The sequence below is a fragment of the Aspergillus viridinutans genome (genome assembly GCF_018404265.1).
Source record: "Aspergillus viridinutans IFM 47045 DNA, scaffold_11, whole genome shotgun sequence".
Classification (NCBI taxonomy): Eukaryota; Fungi; Ascomycota; class Eurotiomycetes; order Eurotiales; family Aspergillaceae; genus Aspergillus; species Aspergillus viridinutans.
Window position 1 is genome coordinate 710,685 of NW_025091227.1, and position 24,239 is coordinate 734,923.

A 24,239-nucleotide genomic window follows, 5' to 3' on the forward strand; every position below is an offset into this window, starting at 1 on the left:
CACTTGCTGTCTCACAACAAGCAAGGGCAGGACAAAGATATGATGCAATGGTACATCACGCAGACGACAGCAATTCGACCACACCGGCCAGATAGTCCTCGTCATCAACATCCATATCCTCGCACGTTTCCTTCGCACCGTGCTTCCGAAGAACGTCGGCTACTTCAACATGTCCCTTTGCGATGGCCAATGATAGAACAGACGGAAAGGACCCTATGCGTATATTGGGTTCTGCCCCGTGACAGAGGAGAAGCTCGGCGACTTCCGCGTTGCCAGCGGTCACAGCCACTGAGAGAGGCGTCTCGCCAGCATCACTCTTCTCATTCACATTAAAGCCCCGATCAAGCATCTTGGCGATGAAAGTGTACTTGATCGACCGAGTAACGTTGACCAAAGTAACGTGTTGCCGTCCTCGCTGGAAGGGTCGTGGATCGGCTCCATGGTCTATGAGAAGCTCCGCCTTGTCGTAAAAATGCAGGCTCATTGCGCATGCCAGAGGAGGCAGCAACCAGCCTTTCCGCGAACGATTCCGAATGGACGGGAGACCCTGCTGGAGGGCTTCCGAGTATGCATTGGGGTCAAGACCAAGCTCGAGGAGTTGCCTGAGCAAGTCGATGCTCAAGTTCTTGACGACCCAAAACAGCAGAGTGGGATCGTCGCCAGGCCGTATTTGGTCAGGGCCTTTTGTGAGGATAACTCTCACTATTTCTTCCTCACCGAGCCTTGCCGCGTATGATATGGGCAATTCATCATCGATCTTGGAGTTCGTTTCCGCACCTTTGTTTAAGAGTTCCTTGGCGCAGTCCCAGTTTCTGTGCCGCATCGCAAGCTGAAATGCATTTTCATGGCTCATCGTCCGGTCGCAGCCAGATTGATCAACGTGATCCAGAAGCATCTCCAAAACTCGACGGTGGCCATGTGCGGCGGCCATAGGTATAGCAGAGCCCTCGTTGTCGATGATAACACTGGCGCCTCGATCCAACAACACACGGACAGCCTCGACATGTCCGTGTGCCACAGCTTCGAAGAGGGCTGTATAGCCCTCCGAGTCTTCGTCGTCTATTGAAACAACCTTATCCAAGGCCAATCTAAGGCCCTTGACGTACCCTCGGGTGGCGCAGGAAACGAAGAAGTCTTGATCTTCTGGAACTTTAGCCCCGTGCTCAAGCAAGTACGAGGCGATGTCAAAGTGGCCAAATTCCAGAGCTATTCTCACGGGCGTCATTCCTCGAACCCACACCATGTCTATATCGACCCCGTGTTCCACTAGGAGCTTGACTCCCTCCATTTTCCCCCGTATTACCATGAAATGAAGGCAGGACCATGCTTCGCCTGGGGCGGCACCAGGTGCGGTCTGATAAACATCAGCGCCTTCTTGGATAAGAAACGCCATACATTCCACATTACCCGACAAAGCAGCATGAAGAATTGGTATGTGCCCAACTCCGTCCTCCGCATGGATGTTCGCACCTTTGCTAACTAGTAGTTTGGTCAGTTCCGGCATTCCCAGACGTGCAACCCAGGTCAGCGGCGTCATTGATTTGCAACAGTGCTGTTCAATATCGGCACCATACTCGTCGAGTAGAAGCTCGATCACTCGCATTTGTTCATATCTTAGTGCGTAGCAAAGGGGAGTGTGGGACGGTTCCTCGCTGATCGGTACGGTCGAGCCGATTTTTGCGTTGATGTCGCCTGGCTTTGCAGCCAGTGCTCGTCTGACGACATTTTCAAGTCCACGGCAAGCACCAAAGGCAAGAGCGGTGTGTTGCTGGTAGTCTGCGTTGTAGCGGTGCATATATGGGTTTACGACGCCGAAGATAAATCGGTTGGTGCGGGTGAACGTGTTAAGCCAAGCTTGATTCTGGAGATGCTTCGCTATCTCTAGCAGGATCTCGTTGGGTAAGGACAGAAGATTCATGATCAAAGGTTCTGGGTAAAACGTCAAGGTCAGCAGTGATAGTTGGAAGAGAAGGAAAAAGGAAACCCCGTCGAGTGTGTGAGATGAAGGAGCTTGGTTGTTGTTAAGTGTTGTGTAAACAAACAAGTATCTTGTCAGACACACCTGAGGCGGAAGTCACTCACTTATGTTGGTCAAATCTCATTCACTTGCTACTTCTGCATTTGGTTGTGAGGTCAGGCAAGTGGCCTTCTTTAGATTTTCTCATTACTACTCACATATCTGGCATCTGGCCCTTTCTGCTGCACTCAGATGAGTATGTCAAATCAATCTCTGGTATCAACACTGTATGGTCTCACCATGGTCCAACCCTGTTGAATGTAACAGCCAGAGTGTGAAGTTCAGTAGAATAAATAAGGCGCAGCCGCGCAGTAGTGTTCATGTGTGCATAGTATAAGTAGGACACAATTTTATCATAGTTCAAACCTCACCTTGATCTCATATGAAAGAGGGTGGATGATGAAGAGTGGATAATATTGCCTAGCAGCATATTATCATTTAGGCCACTTTATCCAGCTGCTTGGGTGTACATGTGAGTACTCTATATATAGTTACGTTGGGATAGACGTCTGGTGAACTGAAGCTGATACTCTTTTCTCCACTCAAATATCTAGAATCAATTTTGGACCATAGACAAATGGAGCAAAGACCGCTTTGATGGGACTCTTGTCCTGTTCCAACAGTCCTGATTCCAATTATCTCGAAGGTATACTCCACGATGAAGAGTCACATGACCAGAAAGTTGATATGCCTCAGGCTACCACATGGTGCGGAGAACAGACAGACACAAACTGGGGAAAAACGTGTGAATTTCCGCCGGATCCTGTTTCCTCTCCAATCTGCGGTCCGCTACCGGCATCGGCCTTCCTCATGTCCAGATTCGAATCATGTCTGAACATCCATCAGAACAGCTCAGTGCAGAATATCGTTTAGAGTCCGGTAGATACTTGAATTATACTCGCTCACCATTGCCGACGCGAGTCAGTAGTGCGTGCGAGAGATGCCGCCGCCACAAAACTCGGGTATGGATATCCATTAGAAGGTTCCAATGCTCTTTTCTGGAAGGTTACTGACGTTGTACAACCTCTTGGTCTGCAGTGTGATCCTTTCCGACCTTGCTCACTCTGTGCACGAGCAAAAGTGGATTGCCAACCACTTCCTGCTAGTCGGACCCGCAGGGATAGCACTCGGAAGTAAGTCGCTAGGGACGAGATCATTTCTGAGCGGAATTTCTCATTCTTCTTAATTTTACTAACGAGTAGCAGATCAAAGAGAACTTTGAGAAGTCACCAGCGACAAAGAACCACATCAACAGCCACCGCTGACCAACCTACAGAGAGCTTCGATGATTCCAGTAACGAAGCTCCACCAGTGGAAGGTACTAACAATGACCGCCGTATATCTACAGACGGCCGTGTTACACATCCGGCAATCGACTACGGTGAAGCGGAATCTACCATGGGAATTGTTCAGAAAATCTGTGAACTTGGTAGACAGCATATCGATGAGCAAGCCACGTCTGCCATTCCAGGCTACCGAGCGAGCACCAGCGTTGCCAAGCGGCGCACCGCACCTGTCGGACAACGACTTCCCATTTCTTCAATACTAGGTCAGGATTTACCGCCGACGGAGGTGATGTATTTGTTGCTTGAGGACTACTTTGATGCAGTCCATTGGTTTTCTCTTGCTATTTATGAACATACCTTTCGCAGGAAACTCTTGTCCGTAACCGACGGACTTGCCTATCCCTCCCAGAAATCATTCTTACTGCTCCTTGCAGTTGTACTGGGTATGGGGGCGTGGTATCGGTCCCAAAGGAGGACGACTGATTTGACCGACAATGGCAATTGGCAACAATTGAGTTCACACCTCTTAAAGATCGTCGAATCGCACATTGTTGAGTTGATGGACCAACCTTCTGTTACAGCAGCCCAGATTTGTATCCTTTTCGGGTCGTACCACGTGTACCACGGGCGTCCCAATCTCTCCTTTTCATTACTCGGTGCGACTATCAAGATATCCCAAGCGGCAGGATTGCACCGTGAACCCTCGAAGGGCAACTTCGAGGATATTGAAGAAAGGAAACGTGTATGGTGGACCATATACACCTGGGATAGATTTGCGTCAATCACCTATGGCCGACCACTGGGAATAAACGACAAGGACTGCAATCTCAACATGCCAGCGGATATTTTCGAAAATCCCTACTTTGTTGCACCGAGATCAGAGCAGGGATATACCGTCTGTTACTCTACATATCAAAGGGAGTTGAACCGGCTCTACCTCATGGCATCCACTGCCCTGGAGGCAATTTTCGGCTCGCGGACGTCAGGCTCGTCCGAGGAACTGGCGGGGGACGCATACGTTGCGCTCGTCAAAGAAGTGACTCAAAATCTCCAGAGATGGCGGGATGAATTACCTGAGCATCTAGTCTTGGACCTCGAGAGGGACTTCCCGCCCGACAGCTGGCTCAGTGCCAGGGCACATGCCTTACAATCATTGTCCCTGCAATTGACCTACGATAATATTCTCATTGTCCTCCACCGACCTTTACTGGCAAGGCAAGTTGATCACCTATCGACAAATCAGCACGCTTCTAGCAGAAGCGGCCGGATAGATTCCCCCGGCTGCCATCCGAGCGGGCCATCACCAGCACAAAGGGACCCAGCATTCGATGCTGTATCGCCCAATGCGTCTGCCACAAGTCCGGTACACTGGTGGAATGCGGCCTTGAGAACATCCCGAGTGACTGAGTTACCGGTCCTGGCTCAGCTTGCGACGGATAGTCATCTGGTTGCCTTCTTGGCCATAAATATGTTCAACGCGGCAATTGTACTGGCGGTCATGGCTCTGTCAGATCCCCTCTCGGACACAGCACAGGTCGTGAAGCGGACAATCACTCGTATCTTGCGTCTGCAGGATCTTCTTGGAAAGCGCTCTGCATTATCGAAGCAAAGTACGACAGTTTTGAAGAACGTGGTCACATTGCTTCTCCGCCGTGAATCAGAGGCTATTCTGGCTCCAATCACGGCAAACAATCAGCAAGAAGGTCACCAGTCTTTAGTAGACTCTGCACCAATGTCTGTGGAAGACACCCTCCGACTCCCTCTCGACGCCACTTTTGAATTTTTTGATGCCCCGGCGCGACGACCGGCATGGCCAGACCAGAGCAGGGCTCAGCGTCTGAACGAAAGTTTAGCATCTGTTCAATTCGGTGAGTGACTTTACGTCTTTCTGACAAGTAGCTCCACGACTGGAAATGCTGATCAATGGCTTTCTCTTTAGTCGTTCCGTCCGGCAATGATGATCCTTCCTTCAACTGGTATGCGAGTGACACTCACCAAGCTCGGGGTACCATTCAGGACACATTACAACCAGACCATGCATGGCAGCAGTCTGCCCCGAATGAATGGCATGACCCCAGCGTTTCTCTTGGGACAATGGAATCCGCAACCTACGGCACGGGTGAACGAGGGTTGTACTGGCTATGGGATATGTCATGGAATGGAACAGAGTCATAGGCTTTATACATTGGCCAGACATATGACCGTTTTCTAGGAAACAGAAGGAAATGACACCTCAGTTACAGCAACGGGCGCATAGTCACTCTATGTCAACGTGGCTTTCGCTATATGCTCGTCTACACCAGGCCCGTAGATGACACTTTTGATCCCTGCTCGGCTGACGACATTCTTGAACGCGTCTTCTGCCTGTGTGAACGGAAACTCGTGGGTGACGAGACCATCTAGTCTAATCCGACGAGAGTGGAGCAGCTCGATTGCCGTCTGGTAATCCCCCGGACCGTATCGAAAACTCCCTTTGAAGACGATCTCTTTGTCGCAGATCTGACCGACCGGAAGGGAGGGATTCGGCTTCCCCAAACCCACCTGGACGAACGTTCCTCCAGAAGCGAGGATATGAATACCGCAGTTCATGCAAGGTTCCGCACCGGTGGCATCCAGCACAACGTCGGCGCCTATCTCCGGTTCCACCGTATTTAGAATGTCCTCTGCATTCTGTTCCGGGGACTCAGGTGTCATCTGGTATGTGTGCGTGGCCCCGTATTTCAGCGCAGAGCCGAGTCTGCTGAGCACAACGTCCAAAGCGAGCACAGTTGACGCCCCAAAAGCACGCGCCACGGCCACGCAGAGCAGGCCGACCGGGCCCGCGCCGAAGACGACGACTGTTTTTCCCTGCATATCTCCTGCGAGTCGACAACTGTGCACAGCCACGCTGAGCGGCTCAACCAGGGTACCGTCCCGTAGCGAGACATGTGCGGGCAGCTTATAGCAGCACTCTGCTGGGACGAGATAATAAGTCGCAAGTGTCCCATCATAGGGAGGCGTGGCGGCGAAGCGCATCTCCCGGCAGAGATTGTATCTGCCCGCACGGCAATAGCGGCAGATATTGCACGCGACACCAGGCTCCAGTGCGACACGATCCCCTACAGCAAAACCTGATTTGCTTCCGCATTCAACCACAATGCCGGATGACTCGTGACCCAAGATGATTGGATTTTCGACGATATATCGTCCTATACGGCCGTGCTGCCAGTAATGTACCTATGTATCCGACAACTTAGCTTTCAATGTTGGCAGGCAATCTCCGACCATGAACGAAGCGATCCACCCACATCTGAACCGCATAAACCGGTTGCTATAATTCGGACAAGCACATCTCGATCTGATCCCAGCGTAGGTACAGCACGCTGCTCATAGTGGAATGATCCTCCGGGATGCAAAACAAAGGCCTGATTTACCGCCTGGGTGATTTGAGGTGAGTGAGAGGACAAAGACGACACCAAGACTACACCAACCTGATTCGGTGTTGTAACCGTCATACTTGCAACTGTGTGTTCAATGGAATATACTTTTCACGGTTTCCTCCAGTCTTTAAATTCTTTCATCCTGCGGTTGGTGTATCCTACCCCGTGACGTACCGATTCCGTGCGCATCGGTTCCGGCGGATATTGTCCCTATTCGGGTCCGTCTAGTCGGGCCGATCCCACTCCAGATGGTTGTGTACTCGTCTACTGTTCCGTCTGAAGTCTGTCCTGACTAAAATGGCGCGCTTTGTGATAGAATACAACGATTCGTGGTTGTGTAGTAGATAGCCGAAGTCGTCCTCTTTGCGACCATCCGGCCGAGAGGAGACATTCCAACATAGCGACAACTCGCTCTATGAACACATTATTTCGTGAGTCCCTGCTAACCGAAGTCACAAGCACCAAATTTCAACGTTGTCATCGTTTACAATCAAAACTTCTATAACCCTTGCCTTGCATCTGTGAACACGTGACTTGTCTGGTCCTACCGAAACCGAGTTGGACTTGGCGAGTCCAATTGACTTTACTGTGGGCACGGAACCGAAGCCACTGAATAGTCCGGGTTACTCGTCCATCGGAACCGGTAGGCCTCGAGGAGCCATTGGCCAATCATTGCGGTTGACCTCTGGACTCAACCTGTGCTCGAGCGTGCCTGCGGGTCATGGTTACACAATGATTGGCTGCATCGAGTAAGTCTTACATACAAATCCCGAGCCTGAGAACTTTTCTTGAAAGACTATTCGGCTCCAAGACAGAGACACGAGATCTCCGACCAAGTGCCGTGATGAGACTGAATTGTGGAGTTTGGGGCAGACTTGAACATGGCGTTGTGGGATGCTTGCAAGTCGGCCCTACACCTTGACCTGGAGAAAAGTCTAACTTCCCCATGGGACCACACTCCGGGGTAGAAAACTAGAAATAGAGCCGCTGCCACCTGGCTGGGACTGATTGTCAATGACCGGCATCTAACAGCTGATTTGTATTCCTTTTTCTTTTCTCGAGACCATGAGTGTCAGAAGAACGTCTGCGACGGCGCACAATGCGGCCATCAAAGGCCGCTCGCAAGCTGTGGCTGCGCAGGTTGCAGAGCAACAAGGCTGGCTGGAGAGAAAGCTCAAGCCCAAGAAGGTCACTGCCAGATATCCGTTCAAGGGAGCTCCATTGCTGTATGCGACATGTGCCTTTGGAAGTTTGGGCGATGCATTGTTTGGATACAACTCTGGTATAACCACCTACAAGCTGGACGCTGGACGTGCTAATACTAACGGCAATAGGTATTATGTCCGGCTTGTTGGTCAATCCCGTTTTTGTGTCTCGCTTCTTCAAAGACTATGGCGGTGCAGACGGCACCACGAATGCAGTCGATCCATCTATCACGGGCATTTCAGTCGCATGTCTCCAAGCATCAGCAGCCGTGGGTGGACTCATTGCAGGGCGTCTCGGCGACATCATCGGACGAAAGAAGTGTGTCCGCATCGGCGGCTTCATCTACTTCTTCAGTGCATTCATTCAAATCTTCGCTCCCGACTTCGCCACGTTTATTGCCGGCCGTACCATCCAGTGTCTGGGAGTCGGATTTCTGTCCATGACCGTGCCTATTATTCAGACGGAGATTGCAGCCCCACATCGGCGTGGTCTTATGGTAGGAATCGAGTATACGTTCCTGATTGCAGGGTACATGTTGTCGTGCTGGGTGGACTACGGCTTCAATTTCCTTTTACCGAGCCATATGTCGTGGCAGGGCCCGTTCATCGTTCAAATCATTCTTTCTTTTATCTTGTTGGCCATGTCCTTTTTCTTGCCGGAGACACCTCGTTGGCTGGCGAAGAATGGTTTTATGCAAGAGAGTTTGCAGACTGTTGCGGACTTGCATTCTGGAGGTGACACAGAGGCAGAACATGTGCAGCAGGTCTTTCTCGAGATCCAAGAAGCAGTCATATACGAAACCAACCTTGGAAAGTCGAGTTGGAAGGTAGGCCTGACAACCTGTTACGACTCTGTGAGGTTCAATCTCGCTAATACGATGAACAGGAAATGTTTACTCGTTACCGCAAACGAACGATCGTTGGAATCACGGTCCAGATGTTCGCCCAGCTGAACGGAATCAACATCATCTCATTCTACCTTCCGAGCACCCTTGCATCCGCCGGATTTGACAATCGGAAATCGCTCCTGTACACAGCTGCCAATGCGCTTCCGTACACAGCCGCTACAATCGTAACATGGTGGTTAGCGGATAGATGGGGGCGGAAACCTTTGCTCATTCTAGGAGGTGAGTCTCACAGTGCCTTGCCAAAACCATACGGCCAGCTAACTCTTTTATCAACCAGGCCTCGCCATGGCAGTTCTGCTCGGTATCGTCTGCGCTTTCACCGACGCCAATCTGGACATCACAGTCAAAGCCAACGGCCAATACGCCTTCGTCATGCTCTATAACATCGTCTACGGCTTCACCTGGGGCCCGATGCCCTGGCTTCTCCCCGCGGAGATCTTCCCCCTGCGCGGCCGCAGTAAGGGAATGGCGCTGGCTACCACGAGCAACTGGATCTTCAACTTTATCATCGGCATGGTGTCTCCGGATGCGTTTGCAGGTATCCATGGGTACTTCTACCTGCTGATTGCGGGATTCTGTCTCTTCTCCGCGGGCCTGGTTCACTTTTACTATGTGGAGACTGCAAATAATACTCTTGAGGAAATTGCCGTCTTATTCGGGGACCAGGCGTTTGCGGATGGGGACGGAGAAGTCATGGAGGTTGCCGAGGTGAAGAATGATCATGGGAAGGAGCTTGTTTGAGGTAGCCGGACCGTCAAGGAGATTTTGGCTATATTCTCTTTGGTATCTAGTGGATGATGACATGTCTTAACCCATGGTTGTATAGCAGCAGTTAGTACCAAGCACTAAAGATAGGGTACCGATGTGAATAGTACTTAGTCCTGGGTCTTATAGCGCTACTGATTGTATTGTACATGCTAAGCCTACAGAGTGCTCAATATATTAATACAATGTTTTGAAAAAGACTAGCAATTGTACTAATAGGTTCTATAATCAAATTTCAAGAGCTATAGCGTTACAGCACCTGCGTGGGTTACTCTGTGTTGTAGCAAAAGTTAGCAACTGCTAATATATATATAACTTGTGAGGGTCAAACACCCCGGCATCGAGAATTCACCTCCCATATTTACTAGAATGGACAATAAACAAAGACAACAAATTAATTCTTACGCAGAGAAAATATCTGCTCCTTACCCCTACGCCACCCAGAAGCAAAGCACTCAAGTGCAACGATAATATCCTGACCAAGAGATCAACAAACTGACCAGATGCACATAATCATGTCAGAGCCTACTAAAAGTCTTATTCAGGTGTTTCATCAGCATGAACGAACAACAGTCCTAAGGCAGACACGGCCGACCAAATCCCGAGGAATGACAGTGGAACACCGATTAGTGCCGTAGAACAGGGATAACAGCGACCCATGGAACCAAGCGACGATCAAGAAGCTCTAACGGCAGACTAAATACACTCTATCTGCTATTGCAACGTTAATTCCAACAAGAATAAAAGCGTATCTGTTCAGTCATCAGCGGATGATTCTATTGGTTTCCGTGGAACAGAATGAGGTACCTTTTCCCTTCCAGGGGAGACATTTGGACAAAGGGAGTCACTACATGCCACCAGCCCCACGGATATCAAACCATATGTGGGATAGAGTACATTTAGTATATTAAAGCTTATATACAGAGTAGTATCAACGTTGATTTTCATATAAGTAGGGACATTAAATGCTTATAATAGGATAGTGCTACCAACGTACCTTGATATGTATAGATGTATTTGAATATGCAGTACTAGTGGCAGAGTACCCCCCTATATCTTCTATATTTCTATAAATTCTAACTATACAGCGTACTACCTTAGTGCATAAGGATTTAATATCCATCTTAGTGTTTGATATCCCTGCTATATAGTAGTTGATATCTGAGTTATTTGGTGTTCCCTCCCTAGCTGCGGCGGATGTGGGTAAAAAGAATGTGTTCCTTTGTAAATACTCGGCCGTTGGACGGAACAAGGCACCGACACACGATGTCTCAGACACAAAGTGTACAGTCCCAATGTCCATGGCAACTAGCAGATTTGACTCGATTCCTGTACAACCCAGTAAATGAGCTAGAATGCTATTCAACGCGCGAACAAAGGCACCAGGGCGCTCCACCTGTCAAAATAAATTCCGAGGGCGTGTGCAAACCTGACATGCTGTATGGGCGCACAATCATTCCACTGCAGCGGGCCGGGGAATCTCAAGAGCAAGGGCAGTGTCAAAGCGCGAGCCTTTACCCCTTGGCGTTAATGCATTCATTGCCAGAGGGATTGATGGTTGAGGAGGGTGTGACAAGGCACATTATCTGGTGTATGGGCGTGTTCAATGGAGACAAGGCAACTGCCTCAGTCGGCCTTGTTATTACTGTTAATATGATGTTGACATAGTGTTATGAGCAGTGATATTTGGCCAATTTATTCCACTTCACCAATATATGAGAGACTACAGTGTAGCATTGTGGTGAGAAAGTCAACCAGAGAAAGGAGTCCTGACACCGGTATAAGGTGTTTAGATGCTTACTTACACTTTTGTTATGGTTAAAGCCTAATAACAAAATCTATAACTATGTGCTACGGTGAGCGGAAGTAACATCCACCCAACCAGCGGGACGGCCTGTTAACGGTTATGCATGTTACGCCGCCATCGGAATGCTGGATGGAAACATCTCAAGAGGACCGAACGTGTTTCTGAGAGTCCGCAACAAAGTCCTATCCCATCCATCCCAGCAAGCGGTGCCCCAGTCCTTTCTTTGTGAGAACCCCACTGAGCTTGTGTACGCCATTTTGTTAGGGCTATCCCATTGCCAGCCTCTGGGATAGAGTCTGGCGAAAAGGTGACAGGAATGTCAGATTGAGAAGCTCCACGGGTACACGGAAGATATATCCCCACTGAAATATGTCACCTATTGGCGGTCCGTAGCTCCGGGGGACTGTCCCTTGCATATCTCTAAACCATGGCTGCTGAGACGAGGACGGGCCCGCGCCGTTAAGGGAAAAAACGGCCTCTGATCCCCCTGATTTGATATTTGGTTCCGGGTTTGCCAGAGAGGCTCGCAGAATGAGATGGACTGTTTCCCAATCCAGCAATGCTCTCATATGAGCTATGCGAGTTCACCATGGAGCAGATCGGCCCGGCCCACCGATCAGAGTCCTTTCCGTGCATATCTCAGGAGCTGTGGGATAGTACAGAAATACCTTGGCCAGCGAGTTAGAAGCTATGACACCGTCCAAAGCGTGCTACTGCAGGAACGAACGACCAACCAAATAAATATGGTCAAGCCCTCGAAAGAAGGGCGGGTCGTCCTGCGTTCATATGACCTCGATCTTCCTCACAGAGTTTCGAACCTAAATGATGCGGCTTTTGCGAAAGCTTATATACAAGCACCAAGGAAAAGATGCTCACAAGTGCAAACGGGAGCATCGCAGAAAGGATATATGTTCCGGACAATCTGTTGGCGTCGGTCTCCGCGACGGACGACGAGGATCATCGCAACCGTCAAAGATTTTCCATAGGCGAGGAGGACCATTCGGAGTACGAGATTCACGTTCCCAAGAAGAGAGTGTCAACTATAAGCTGGGCGGATCGCGGAGCATATCAGCCCACGACACAATATGGTCGTCTTAGCGAGACATTCGCCATTGAAGAAGGAAGGGAAGACGTATCTCTCTCGGAAAACGGCAGGACGAATGACGGTCCATCCAGCCCCTCTACCGGATCGATCTCTCGAGAAGATCCTGTTTACATTTCATACGATGCAGCGTCGTCGCAGGACCTTCAGGGCTGTCAGTATACTCGAGCGTCTCTTCACCCACGCACACACAACAGGTTTAGCTATCGGAACTCGCTACCGGTAGGCCAGTCCCTAAGGAGCACGCCGCGCGACATACGGACAGGCAGCGTCCGAAGTCTGTACAACAGGGCCGCCCTCGTTAAGATCAAGCATCAGCGAAGATACTGGCGTCGGATGCTGTTCGAGTATGCAGTATACACGGTCCTTGTACTGTTCGTGTACTTTGTTCTGATCGGGGTACCTCTGTGGAAGGGAGCAGTATGGTGGCTTCACTGGATCATGCAGAATAAAACAGTGTTTCAGGGCGGCTGGGCGATTGTCATCGGTCTTCTCGTGTTGTAAGTCTCCCTCGGACGCGAAGGCGCAATTCAATGAACAACGGCTCACAGTCGGACAACGGTAGCTATTCGTATACCCCCCTTCTTACCACATTCGAGGACACCTCCCCTGGACCAGAGTTCTTCCAACAGCGCCGGATTACTCCACAACCCACGGACACTGCGCTCCTAATCCCCTGCTACAGATCGGCTCCCATCATCGACAAAACGCTCGAGGCCGCGCTCCAAATCTTCCCGGCGTCGCATATCTACGTTATTGCAAACGGGAACTCGTCCCAACCGCTGGACAACACCGAGGAGATCTGCCGCAGCTACGGAGTCAATCACATATGGTCACCCGTGGGGTCAAAGATTATTGCGATATTCATCGGTTGCTACGCTGTCAAAGACTTTCGCAATGTCCTCTTGATCGACGACGATTGTATCCTCCCGCCCAACTTCCCTGTGGTCGTGTCCCGCCTCAACGAAGAAGTCCGCTGCATCGGCTACACGATCAAATCCGTCGGACCCGATTCCTCGCGCGGATCGTATTGCCAGCAAGCACAAGACCTCGAGTACAAACTGTCCGGCCTGACCCGGTGTTTTGCAGGGCGGATCGGCAGCGCGACGTTCCCCCACGGCGCCATCTCGCTATGGGAACGGACGTTTCTGAAGCGGACCCTCCACAATCACCCTGGCTTTTCCATTAGCGAGGACTGGTTCCTGGGTGATAGCTGTCGGCGCTTAGGGGGACGAATCCAAATGTGTAGCGCCGTCTTCGTGGAGACCACGACACCCGCCAGTGTGCTGTTTGGCGAAATCGACGAAGACCGAGGCGGATTCGGCGAGCCCACGGTCTTCAAGCAGCGATTCCTGCGGTGGAACTTTTTTGTCGCCAATGGCTTGTGGTATAACCTCTCGTACCTCTTTGCATCGTGGAAGCTGGGTCGGTGGGAATTCGCGACAAAGCTCTTGGTCCTTCAAGAGGTAGGCATTTTCGACCTTTACTCTTTGCTTGACTCGATACTGACTAGACAGATATACGAGACGCTTCTGTACATCCTCACTCCATTTACCCTTCCAATATCGTTAATTGTACGACCCGAGTTCTGCATTGCCCTTATAATGTCGACACTGGGGCTCTATTTACTTCACGTCATCATATTCAACGAGGTTCATTTGCGTCTGAAGAAAGAGCGGATTTGCTGGAAGGTTGTCCTTGGGTATTATGTACGTTGCCGTCGCCCTTTGTCTCTACATTCTTCTCTGCATGGTACTGACCGGAAAAGATGCCATACAAGCTCCTCATGACCTTGACCAACGTCGCCAGCTGTTACTGGTCGCTAGTCAAATATGCCCGATATTTTGCCCGCCGACACCCGAAGCTCACGGAGGACCACAAGGCGGTTGGGATGGTGTTGAAATTGGAAGAAATGACGGACAGCCCAGGGGATAGGCTAAAGGGCCTGGGGAGGAGTCTGACCGTGAGAACCGTCGACGTCGATGCGACTGTACATAATAGAGATCTTTTTATTGCCGAGTTGCCAGCGGAGAGATATCCTTCTGGTTGACCGGCTTGTATGATCAGTCCATATATAGAGACATTGCCGCCAGGTCTGCACATCTTATGATACTGGATAATATGTATATTCTTACGGATGCTTCGTATCTTCCTCTACACCGAACATATTCCATCTTTTGCGCTATTCCACCAGCCATCTCCAATATCATATCGATACCAATTCATGGCTTGATAAAACAATCCAGCTGACAGAGCCAAACATTATAGCCCCATTATCCATCCGAAACACCATGGCTGAGTATCCTGCTTGATCATGCACGGCGAACTTGGGAGAACCATCCCAGTTCACTCCTCCGCCGGATTAGTGATATTTGAATTTAGCGCAGGCAATCAGGCTTGCGGTTTGAGTCAATCACATCGGTGTCTTCATCTTCTGCGATTTGTCATTGGATAGCGTCATAGACTTGCCGAACGGTAGACTCTAGTAGACCCAGAATTATGATGAATTGTGGATAGACTTGCTTAGAGGTGGTGGATCGCCGTGTTCTAGTGCTTTCCTGCTGAGCACTATTAGCTTAATGCTATGCCGGGTCAACTGGCAGGAATTTGGCTAAGGAAAAGAATGCTTGGCAAGGCTTGAACATTTTCCTTGCTGGAATGACTATCTTGTAAGTCGTCATATGGATGTAATTGGATGCATAACTTGGACAGTTCCACCACGGTCCATTCCTGGTTAAAGTAAGCTGGCCATAATTCAGCACACCCCAATTTGATATAGAATTGTTTCATGGGTAAAAGTGCTCATTTTTGCTGCCTGGACGGCGTGGCTGTTGCACTAAAGTATAACCCTAAATGATTGGCCCTAGCTTTCTGTGAGCCCCTGTTAAACCTCTGTTCTTCACATCCCCGCCGACTAGCTATGTGATAACTGATCTGAGATTATTCCTGTGGTACTGGTATAGTCCATTTGATTTGTGATGGGAATTCGCAGGCGCTTCACGCGACAGGCTATTGTCGCAACTCTCCTGGTCGCCACGGTCCTCTGGTTGTTGCATTCTTTCGGAGACGAGGATGCGGAAGTGACCGGTGATACGCCGTTACTACTAAAATACGTCTATCCGCCCAGTGGAAAAGGAGGTGGTGAGATATAGATTCAGTTTCCCGGGTCTCACGTCCACTAACAAAGGTAGTATGGTATATTCCTCCTTCGTGGCTGGAAAATGCTACGACTGGACCAGAAAGCATTGTCGAAGCAGCAAAACTAGCTTCCGACAAAGCGCAAGCGCCTCAAAGACAGATACCTCACTCCAGCATCCCGATGATCGTCCATCAGACATGGAAGAATACCGATCTGCAGACATGGCCTCTGCCAATCCGGCAGAGCACGGAGAAATGGCTCCGAGCTGTCGAAGAGGATGAGATGGCCTACTTCCTCTGGGAGGACGAGGGGATCGACCAGTTCATTAAGCACTTTGAGCCCGGTCTGGAGAAGCAGTTCTACGCGCTTGCTAGCAACGTCGAACGAACGGATGTTTTTCGTGTTCTGGTTTCGAAGTGGATCGGCGGTGTGGTACGTCCCTTTCCCGTCTCTCATCTACTTGCGGATATTAATCAATGTCCAGTACGGAGATATGGATACTGAGCCCCTCCGCAAGCCCAAGAACTGGATCAACGCTTCGGACATCCAGCCCTGGCGCGACCCGGAAACAGGCGACGTGTACACGTCCACCAAGCTTGTCCGCGCAATCGTCGGCCTAGAGGCTGATTGTTCTCCTGACAGCGACTTGTATTGGCGGATGGGGTATACCTACCCCGTGCAACTAACGCAATGGGCTTTTGCCTGGGGGCCGGGGCATCCGGTCCTCCAGATGTTTATTGACAGATTCTCTGCGGCGATGCAGGAGGTGTCGAGTGAGGCCGCAAAAGACACAGTCGATCCGCTGATTCTGACCGGCCCGGTTGCGTTCACCGAGGCGGCGCAGAATTGGCTGATGGCGACTACAGGGCTCCGGTGGAATGCGCTGACGGGATTGCATGATGGGGGCAAGAGTAAGTTTGTGGAGGATGTCTTGGTTCTTCCGATTACGGGGTTCAGCCCGGGGAGAGGCAAATATGGCAATATGGGCTCGAAACCCCCGACAGATCCGTCTGCGCGACTACTCCATCGAGCGCAGGGCTCGTGGAGAAAATTCGACCTTATAGTGGAGTATGGAAAATTCTGTCGGACGGTGTTTGGTCGGTGCAGGGAGTGGACCAAGGTCCCTCATACATCATCATTCTAATCATGTATATAATGTTATTGAGACGGAAGAGGTAGAGCTTCGAACCCATCCTGATCCGGTCTTCTATCTTCCACCACCACCTCCATCCCCCGTCGGCCGCAGAACCCACCATTCCCTGCCGTAACCTCCACCATCCGAAACGAACCACCACTCTGTAACCCCTCATCAGGCACCCAGACCTCCCGCTGCACTTTTGAGCCAGCCACCTCCGCCCTCCGCGGATTATACCACGGCAGCCCGACAACCCTATTCAGCAGATCATGCACACGCGCATACAACCGCTCAAACCGCCTCGTGGTCCCCAGCCACGCCAGCGTCCTCGGCGTATACGCAACCCGCACAAACGGATTCATATACACCCCGGTATCCTGAATCTCGTCTACATCGCGCGGCGCATCCTGCACATCCGCATGCACAAGACAACACTCCGACGCATCCCAGAATACCTCGTCGTCAGCGCGGAACCGCACCGGACGTTCCTTCTGGAAATACCACGCGTCGAACGCGACCATCCCGCCCCAGCAGCTGCGCACGCGCACCGCGTCCCGGCCCGCCAGCACATCGTTCCGACTCCGTCCGTGCCCTGCTGTCGTGAACCAGGGGAAGAACGGGAGGCCGATGCCGTAGCCTGCCAGGTCGCGGGTGGCGTAGCTGTCGTAGAATTTGAAGGGGTTGCTAAAGTCCACGGCGCAGGCGGCGCGGTAGGCCGGGGTAGTCCGCTGGGAATGAGCGTTTGTGCAGAAGAGGAGCTGGAGGGCTTCGACGGGGTTGAAGTAGACATCGTTGAGGTAGAGGAGTTTATCGTACTTGATGAGGTTCTGCTCATCGAGGGGGCGCAGAGCGCGGTTCCGCAGTGTGGCTAGGTAGTCGATGCGCTTGATGCGTTTTTGGCCATTGGGGAGCGTGACGCGGGGGAAGGTATCGAAGGTGGTGTGCTCGTCGACATCGACCACGATGGACTTGTTGATTGGGATCCGCTGCGATAGAGCGTCGAGGGCTTGCGGGCCCTTTTGCCCGCTGTTGTTCTCGTACAGGCTGAGAAAGACGTTGTCGTGCCCGAGCAGGTCGATCAGCTGCACGAGCGCATCGCCCCATTGGCCGCCGGCGAGCTCCCCATTGCGATCGTACAAGATGGCGGCGATGAATACCTTTTCATTGTGGGGGTTTCCTCGTCCGGGGGGGCCGGAAGTTGAAACTATTTTTCTGAGGTTCTCATAGCAGGGCGGGAGGTGCGTGTACGAAGGCCAGAAGATGGGCGTCAGTATGATATCGCACACAAGAATTGCTACTGCTATCCGGACAAGCAGGATGATACGGCGGTAGGGGGTCCGCGGACTCCGGGAAAAGATAGCTCTACTATGGCCAGACGATCGGGGAAGCACGGAATACCCTGACCAGGAGGGGAGGCGGAGTAGCCTGGAGGCCAGGAACAGGAATTTGGCGCGCACCCAGGACATGGCTGGCGGTTGAGCACAGAGGATGCGCGATATTTTCTCTAATTAGAGAAAAGACAATTCTAGTCACATTGTCAGGATGCTATTAGTCTGTTATGTGCCCAACGCCATAAAGTCAAAATACGCGAGACCGATCGAGGACCACGGATTAACTTCACTAGAACTGCGCAAACACCAGGGTCCTGTAGGCAGACGGATTTTGCGCAGTTGGATTGGTGCAACGACGAGCATTCGGAAACGCTAACTCAAAACTTATCAAGCTTTGCCCAGAGGTAACAGAGCTGCCAGACGCAAATCCAAGAGCTGTGGGGGCAGCTGTGTAATGGTATAACCGTATAACCGTGTATTCCGTTGGTATTGTCTTATTGTCTTGCAACCTGGAAGTCGCAAACCAGGTTACACTCATCCTGGCCTTGCAATGACGCGATCATCTGGTGTCAATTTAGTCAGACTACAACTCCCAAGTACAATTGATGCGCTGGAACCGAATGATCATCGATACAACATGAAGCTCGTCTGGATAGTCCAGCGCCTCGGCCGGCAAGGCCAACGACGAAAACTAGCCCGGGTAGCTTTATCTCTCTTTTTCATTGTAGCCCTCACTGCCCTATGTCTCTATGTCCTGCTTGCGTATTACCTGGCAAATGACCCGCGGCTGGTGCCCGTCGCGTTTCAGCACGCAAGGAGTATCCTCCTCGTAACTGCCCACCCGGACGACGAGACGCTCTTCTTCAGTCCGAGCATCACCTACCGACGCGATGATCCGCACGTGCAGCGGGCTTTGCTGGTGATATCCTCGGGTACGTTGAACATCAGTTGTATCGTCTAATGCTTACTCGCCTAGGAAATTACGAGGGAATAGGCGAGCGTCGCCGACAGGAAATCCACGATAGCTGCTCCGTGCTGGGCATCGTCCCCGATCGCTGCGTCGTACTGGACAATGCCGAGCTGCAGGATAATCCCAAGAAATGGTGGAATGAGGACCTGGTCAAGGACCTTGTTGCGTCGCACGTCCAGAAATGGAATGTTGACTTGGTATGTCCTTTGCCGTGCAATTGAATGCTGGTGCTGGTACTGGTACTCATCTTCTAGATCATCACCTTCGATAATGGAGGCGTCTCGGGCCATGTCAACCACAGAGCTGTCAGCGCCGGTGTCCGGTTCGTTCGTTCTCTTCATCTCCACCTGTCCCTAATGCAACTAACAGGCCAGAAAATACATCGCAAGCACACCGCAAGCGCCGCCCGCATACGCACTGCAAAGCACCTTCCTCCTCCGCAAATACTCGTCGCTTATCGACCTCGTCCCTACCGCTATCCCGTTCTCGTGGCGCATTCTCAAAGCTATCCTTACCTCTCCCGCAGCGAGCGCGGCAGACGGCGTCCATGATCTTTCTCCGCTAGATGCATACAACGACAAGGTCCTGCTGGTGAGTCCCTGGCGGACGTACCTCGTCTCGCGAGCGGCATTCAGCCAGCACGCGAGCCAGTACTCGTGGGATCGGTCGCTTTACTTGGTGATTAGTCGGTATATGTGGTTTAACAATTTGAATAAACTGGTAGCTTGATGTCGATTCAGAAGTATATACAAACAATGGTTCTAGACAGCCCATGCGTAACAAGATACATAACAAGATAAAAAACGGTATATAATGGAGACGCCAACTAAGCACTCTTGGTCAACGACTTCGAGACAGGCGTGCTTTGCTCCTCGTCCGAAGATCGGCCGCGCGCACGGTGCACACAGCACAGTATCATCGTCGTGGCAGCAAAGAGACTAAAAACCAATACCGCGAACAGCGCCCGCTGATCGAGATTCTTAAACAGCGAGATCAGCCGCGCGTCGCGGTTATGCCAGGAGGACGAGCCCAGGTGGCGGAAGAGCGGGGTGTTGACCTGCCCGTTCAGCATGTGCATGCGCGGTGCGTCGGGCGGGCCGGACAGGATGCGGAGAGAGGATCGGTTGGACTGGAGGGTGTAGATTGTTCTGTATGCATTAGACTTGAATACAGTATTTGTTGTTGTAAAACTTACGAAGCGTAGTGGCAGCCTGTGCTGAACATGACCGTGACATACGGGAGATATAACCACCGGTGGTTGTACAGCGGGAGGTTGTCGACCAGCGCCTTGATGTACGGATTCCCCGGCGAGGAGAGCATCATGCCGATGGAGAGACCGGCGGGGTGGGCGGCTGGAGCGACAAAGTCGAATTGCCGCAGAGGCTCGAGAGATCGTTTACACGCCAGGTCATAGTCGAGGATGACGCCTGTTGAGTCAGCTCCATCACACTGCTGCCCAGGTAGTAGACTCACCACCGTGCTTCTGTAGAATCATATACCGCAGCGCATCMACCCGCTGGATCATATACGGATAGCTCTTCCACATCGAGTATAGATGAGGAAACTCCTCGCGAACCAGCTTCTCCGCGCTCTCCTCGGTCCAGACGAACGTACTCCAGGACGCGTGATGCTTCAGGCACAGCTCGCGCGCCTCGAGCCACTCCGCTCGTGGCGGTCTGGAGCCCACGTGAATGTGATGCAGTATGGGAGGTATTAGGGGGGCCTGTCCCGCATTGGCAGTCGAGTAATTGGCCTCGTAGGCGGCGAATGTGACGTCGAATCGGTCATGTTCATGCGAGATGATTGCGGCTGCGGAGGAGGCTTTCCAAACAAAGGGGAGTCGAACGAGGTAGTATAATCGCTGAAGCGAGGAGGAGAACAGGCCGGCGATCAAAAGCGCCAGAAGAATGGTTAGAAGCAATCGGAGACGATTGCGCGCCATGATCTCTAGTAGCGGACAATTTTCATGGCATTGCAGATGGTCTTCGCAATATCTACATGTATGCCCCTGGAAAAATTCCAGACACTACACAGTACAGGGACTGAGGTACTGCTGCCTGGAGATCTCTGCGGGTCCCTCCAACCAACTGCGAGACTTTTGTTGGAAATTATTCGGGAACCTTAACTGGCAACGCGCAGAGGCGGACGGGACATTGTGGCGCTGAACCCTGTATGAAGTCCCTGACTTTGTATTTCTGTCATTTGTACTAGCTGGCCGTCTGTATGTGTTTTTACTAATTTATTATTCTTCTGATTTTCTTTTCTTTGCCTGTTTCATGCTATATGCTTCAATCCCATCGACTGGTCAAGGGGACAAGGGATGGCATTACAAGGGATGACGTTATGACTCCTATGTATTCCACAGGTAATAGACGAGATCAGGTACGGTACTCCTTAATGCGGCATATATCACGTGTACTACTGTGGGATAGTGTATTCTAAGCGACCCAACTTTTCTCCTTGTGCTGGCTAGTGGCGTGTTCGGATCCGATGTCCCCAATAGATGGAACTCTCCCTATATGCTATGCTCATGCAGGTTACCACCTGAAGCTTGAATCGGGGCGTGTCTAAGCTCTTCCCATGTGGTCATCGATTCCGACTGGAGGACTTGTTCGTGGGTGCTTGACTGCCACCATTCGACGTATCATATCTCGGCTCACTTATTCGGAGTAGCCCGCTCTAGCGAAGACTTATGAGAGCTTGACCGTGCTATAATAGTGTTCATAGCCAATCCTTGCAAGAAAGTAGCCGCCAGCGCTGTGCCTCGCTAGCCGTCAAAGTCTGGCCTGGGCTATACAAAGATATTGAACACACCAATGTACACAGGAGTCGCCAATAGAGATACTAAGTAATATGCCTTGATCTACAAAGTTAAACACAAGAAGCGGTAAGAGGTCACAAGCGCTGTCTGTCTTTGAGAATAAGGGCAATCATTCGTAATATTACCGTCGTGTATCTTACAGTACAGCAGCGATACGAGGCTGCTTTGGGAGAGAGGCCCGAGCATTCCGGCCGGTCATTCCATTCCAGATGCGTCCATGGATGTTTCCTGTAATCTTGGCAAATCACAAGAGTTGCTTATGGAAAAAGGAGCCGTGCCTCGGTTTTCTCTCTCGTCTTCACCCTTTGCGTATCCGTCTCACGCTTCCACCAGGGGCTAGGCTACTATGTTTAAAATTTGGACCCTTTCCAACCGTGGGGCCTCAATGCAACAAGCTCTGTAGATCCACGGATAATCGAGCTTGGCGTATGGATCCTCCAATTATACGACGACCGTCTCAGGCGCCAGGGTCTTGTGAGCAACACCGGGCGCATTGATTGGCTCCATGCCAGTCATACTTTGGGCCAAGGCAACTTCACACGAGACACGGGAGAATATAGGTTAGATTATCCGAGGGCATCCTGTCTCCTGTTGGATACTGAGAATCCGGCTGCCTAAACTGATCGGTTGGCACTTATTTTGACTATTATTTCTGCCTGTGCGTTGTCCGCTTGGTTACTGTGCATATAGCCCTAACCATGATTGAATAGTATCCCTCCATCGCATGCGCTAACTGCGTTTGGATCATGCGTGAGTTCGCTGTTTCGCTCCTTGACTGAGAAGTCCTAGTGGTTCTTGTAAGGCTCAATGCGACATTTTCCTTGGAGTGGATCTGTAGATTCTCATGCCAGAGACCTCTCGCATGGGACCAGGGAATGGCAGACCGCAATTTTCCGACTTCCGACGATGAGGCTGACTTTCAGGGATCAATCCATACCTAAATCAGCCTGGGCGCCTGGCCCTTTCGCTTAGTTGAGGTTAACTTCTGGGGAACGATGTGTAGAGCGATGATCATCTATCCTCGTTGTTGAAAGGAAGTGACATGGTAGTTGCTATTGACATGTAAGACAGACGCAATGCGTATACTTCTGGTAGTGACAGCATGCAGGTTCAACTTCATAGGGCATAGCAAAGTCCAAGTATCAACGATTATCGGTCTTTTCCTGGTATGTTTCTCTCCATTTGCCATGACTGTACTCTGCTAAACGATCAGCTCGTCCTACAAAATGCAGCATCAATCATTGTATGTGCCCAACTCCTTTCTCAAGACCAGCACTAAAGATTATGATAGCTGCAACACAAAATCCAGTCCCGGTCCACAACCGAGAACAAGCACTTCGATCCATTGACAGGCATCCTCCTCTCCGAACTCCTCAAACTGGCCACCTCCCTCCTCTGCATCATTCAAATAGCAGATGGGCACAAATCCCTCCTCACCACCCTCAGAACAAACCACGAGGAAGCAACCCTCCCAGCCCTCCTCTACACCGCCGCCTCCTTCGCCCAGAGCATCGGCGCCTCCTCCCTCGACCTCCTCCCGTACCTCGCTCTCTCCCAAACAAAACTCATCCTCACCCCCCTCCTCGCAACCTTCCTCCTCAACCAAAGATTCACCCTCCAGCACTGGACCTCCACCCTCACAATGACAGCGGGAATCATCCTCGCCCAGACCGGCGCCAACGCCTCAGCAGAGAACCAGCAGCACCGCACCACACTCCACACCCACCCCCTCCCAGGGGTCCTCGCCATGCTTCTGTCCGGGTCAAGCGTCGCCCTAGGAGGCCTCTGTATCGAGCGATCCCTCAAACGCGCCGCAACCACAACCACAGCCGCAAACTCCTTCTTCGTCCGGAACGCCCAACTCGCCGCGCACAGTCTGCTCTTCGCGCTGCTCTCGTTCCTCTGGAAGTCAAAGTGCAGGATAGATGGATCCAGCTTCTTTGAGGGGTTTAGTAGCCTGGTCTGGGTGTTTGTGTGTTTACAGGCGTCCGGCGGGTTCCTGGTGGCGTGGTGTGTGAGGGCTACGAGTTCGGTGACGAAGAATTTTGCGCAGGGGATGGGGTTTGCGATTGCGGTTTTGGGGCCGTTGGTTGTGGAGTCTAGGGATATTGATCCGAAGGTGAGTGTTATGGCCGTTTGAGAGAGGCATGGCTGATGTTGGTAGCTTCTTGTTGGGGTTGTGCTTGTGCTAGGTGCGGTGGTTGGGTCGGCGTTGGCGGGGCAGAGTACGAGGGTAACGAACCTGATGGAGAAGAGGGAGGTCAAAGGTGTGGTGTAGCCGATCGTGACGAGGATATGTAGATTATGAGCTTACGGTTATGTACTAATATTGTC

At 51.4% G+C, this 24,239-nt stretch overlaps 10 protein-coding genes across 10 annotated transcripts; 6 read left to right on the forward strand and 4 right to left on the reverse strand.

Annotated features, from left to right (window-relative positions):
- Window positions 1-55: 55 nt before the first annotated feature.
- Window positions 56-1,918, reverse strand: Aspvir_002363 (ankyrin repeat domain-containing protein; the record flags this gene model as incomplete). The annotated part of the gene is made up of 1 exon (XM_043273964.1): window positions 56-1,918. One exon carries the CDS (start codon window positions 1,916-1,918, stop codon window positions 56-58), a length of 1,863 nt encoding a protein of 620 aa, XP_043129899.1.
- A 926-nt stretch (window positions 1,919-2,844) lies between these two features.
- Aspvir_002364 (Zn(II)2Cys6 transcription factor) lies at window positions 2,845-5,478 on the forward strand (the record flags this gene model as incomplete). The annotated part of the gene is made up of 4 exons (XM_043273965.1): window positions 2,845-2,979; window positions 3,056-3,150; window positions 3,223-5,171; window positions 5,243-5,478. 4 exons carry the CDS (start codon window positions 2,845-2,847, stop codon window positions 5,476-5,478), a joined length of 2,415 nt encoding a protein of 804 aa, XP_043129900.1.
- Window positions 5,479-5,565: 87 nt separating this feature from the next.
- On the reverse strand, window positions 5,566-6,797 carry Aspvir_002365 (NAD(P)-dependent alcohol dehydrogenase; the record flags this gene model as incomplete). Its single annotated transcript, XM_043273966.1, has 3 exons — window positions 5,566-6,519; window positions 6,591-6,719; window positions 6,774-6,797. The coding sequence occupies 3 exons, from the start codon at window positions 6,795-6,797 to the stop codon at window positions 5,566-5,568; spliced, it is 1,107 nt and encodes a 368-aa protein (XP_043129901.1).
- Window positions 6,798-7,787: 990 nt separating this feature from the next.
- Window positions 7,788-9,576, forward strand: Aspvir_002366 (sugar porter family MFS transporter; the record flags this gene model as incomplete). Its single annotated transcript, XM_043273967.1, has 4 exons — window positions 7,788-8,004; window positions 8,057-8,754; window positions 8,814-9,054; window positions 9,113-9,576. 4 exons carry the CDS (start codon window positions 7,788-7,790, stop codon window positions 9,574-9,576), a joined length of 1,620 nt encoding a protein of 539 aa, XP_043129902.1.
- Window positions 9,577-12,275: 2,699 nt separating this feature from the next.
- On the forward strand, window positions 12,276-14,559 carry Aspvir_002367 (glycosyltransferase family 2 protein; the record flags this gene model as incomplete). The annotated part of the gene is made up of 4 exons (XM_043273968.1): window positions 12,276-13,009; window positions 13,075-13,975; window positions 14,027-14,218; window positions 14,278-14,559. 4 exons carry the CDS (start codon window positions 12,276-12,278, stop codon window positions 14,557-14,559), a joined length of 2,109 nt encoding a protein of 702 aa, XP_043129903.1.
- A 928-nt stretch (window positions 14,560-15,487) lies between these two features.
- och3 (glycosyltransferase family 32 protein) lies at window positions 15,488-16,792 on the forward strand (the record flags this gene model as incomplete). Its single annotated transcript, XM_043273969.1, has 3 exons — window positions 15,488-15,650; window positions 15,701-16,080; window positions 16,133-16,792. The coding sequence occupies 3 exons, from the start codon at window positions 15,488-15,490 to the stop codon at window positions 16,790-16,792; spliced, it is 1,203 nt and encodes a 400-aa protein (XP_043129904.1).
- A 14-nt stretch (window positions 16,793-16,806) lies between these two features.
- On the reverse strand, window positions 16,807-18,249 carry Aspvir_002369 (glycosyltransferase family 69 protein; the record flags this gene model as incomplete). Its single annotated transcript, XM_043273970.1, has 1 exon — window positions 16,807-18,249. The coding sequence occupies one exon, from the start codon at window positions 18,247-18,249 to the stop codon at window positions 16,807-16,809; it is 1,443 nt and encodes a 480-aa protein (XP_043129905.1).
- A 502-nt stretch (window positions 18,250-18,751) lies between these two features.
- On the forward strand, window positions 18,752-19,813 carry Aspvir_002370 (PIG-L family deacetylase; the record flags this gene model as incomplete). The annotated part of the gene is made up of 4 exons (XM_043273971.1): window positions 18,752-19,046; window positions 19,091-19,281; window positions 19,339-19,406; window positions 19,459-19,813. The coding sequence occupies 4 exons, from the start codon at window positions 18,752-18,754 to the stop codon at window positions 19,811-19,813; spliced, it is 909 nt and encodes a 302-aa protein (XP_043129906.1).
- Window positions 19,814-19,910: 97 nt separating this feature from the next.
- Aspvir_002371 (glycosyltransferase family 32 protein) lies at window positions 19,911-21,026 on the reverse strand (the record flags this gene model as incomplete). Its single annotated transcript, XM_043273972.1, has 3 exons — window positions 19,911-20,232; window positions 20,280-20,511; window positions 20,558-21,026. The coding sequence occupies 3 exons, from the start codon at window positions 21,024-21,026 to the stop codon at window positions 19,911-19,913; spliced, it is 1,023 nt and encodes a 340-aa protein (XP_043129907.1).
- Window positions 21,027-22,981: 1,955 nt separating this feature from the next.
- Window positions 22,982-24,183, forward strand: Aspvir_002372 (putative nucleotide-sugar transporter; the record flags this gene model as incomplete). Its single annotated transcript, XM_043273973.1, has 4 exons — window positions 22,982-23,071; window positions 23,119-23,148; window positions 23,215-24,024; window positions 24,070-24,183. The coding sequence occupies 4 exons, from the start codon at window positions 22,982-22,984 to the stop codon at window positions 24,181-24,183; spliced, it is 1,044 nt and encodes a 347-aa protein (XP_043129908.1).
- Window positions 24,184-24,239: the final 56 nt, after the last annotated feature.